A 688-nucleotide genomic window follows, 5' to 3' on the forward strand; every position below is an offset into this window, starting at 1 on the left:
GGGGGTGCTCTCGCCATGGGTACAGCCCCCCGCCGTGTCGCCTTGCAGAGCTGGACCTGAATACCAAGTGCATCGTGGAGATGGAAGGGAACCAGACTGTGCTTCACCCTCCGCCGTCCAACACCAAGCAGGGAGAAAGGTAAAAAAACCCGAGTGTGGCCGTGCACTAAATAAAAACCCAGCCCCGGATCCTCAGCCCCACCTTTGCAGGCGCTTCCCTGGCTTTGTTAGGGGAGCGGCGGGGGCCTGGGGTTCTCGCCCGGTGCCTTTCGGGGGAACGCGGGTGAGGGTGGGCGGCAGGCGGGATTGCTGTGTTGGGCTTGCATCCCTGGGAAGGCAGAACCAGACCTTCCTCTCCTGGCTTCCTGAGAGGGATCGGAGGTTGCCAGGTTGGGATGTGGAGACAGGAGGTCGCGGTCGGCCTCCCAGGTTTAAAAGCTAATTCTTGATTAACTGCTCAAAAAATAAGCTGTTGATTAGGTAAGAACTTAAACTGACTGTGTGCACTGTTCTCTGAAATTTCCCTTGAGTGCAGTTAATAACTTGATGTAACCTGTGGAGGAACAAGAAGAATCTGAGTTTTAGGCTGTGATGGTATTTTTTTTAAAGTTTGTTTATTGGATTTTAACGTATTTGCATTTGAAAAGGCTGTAATTGCTGGATCCTTTAGTAACTTAGTGTTGTTCTG

At 51.9% G+C, this 688-nt stretch overlaps 1 protein-coding gene across 1 annotated transcript; it reads left to right on the forward strand.

Annotated features, from left to right (window-relative positions):
- Positions 1–48: 48 nt before the first annotated feature.
- Positions 49–139, forward strand: LOC104543850 (kinesin-like protein KIF13A; the record flags this gene model as incomplete). Its single annotated transcript, XM_010188557.1, has 1 exon — positions 49–139. A coding segment is annotated over one exon (91 nt), but the record flags the coding sequence as incomplete, so codon positions are not given.
- Positions 140–688: the final 549 nt, after the last annotated feature.

The sequence above is a fragment of the Mesitornis unicolor genome, unplaced genomic scaffold (genome assembly GCF_000695765.1).
Source record: "Mesitornis unicolor isolate BGI_N332 unplaced genomic scaffold, ASM69576v1 scaffold47267, whole genome shotgun sequence".
NCBI lineage: Eukaryota > Metazoa > Chordata > Aves > Mesitornithiformes > Mesitornithidae > Mesitornis > Mesitornis unicolor.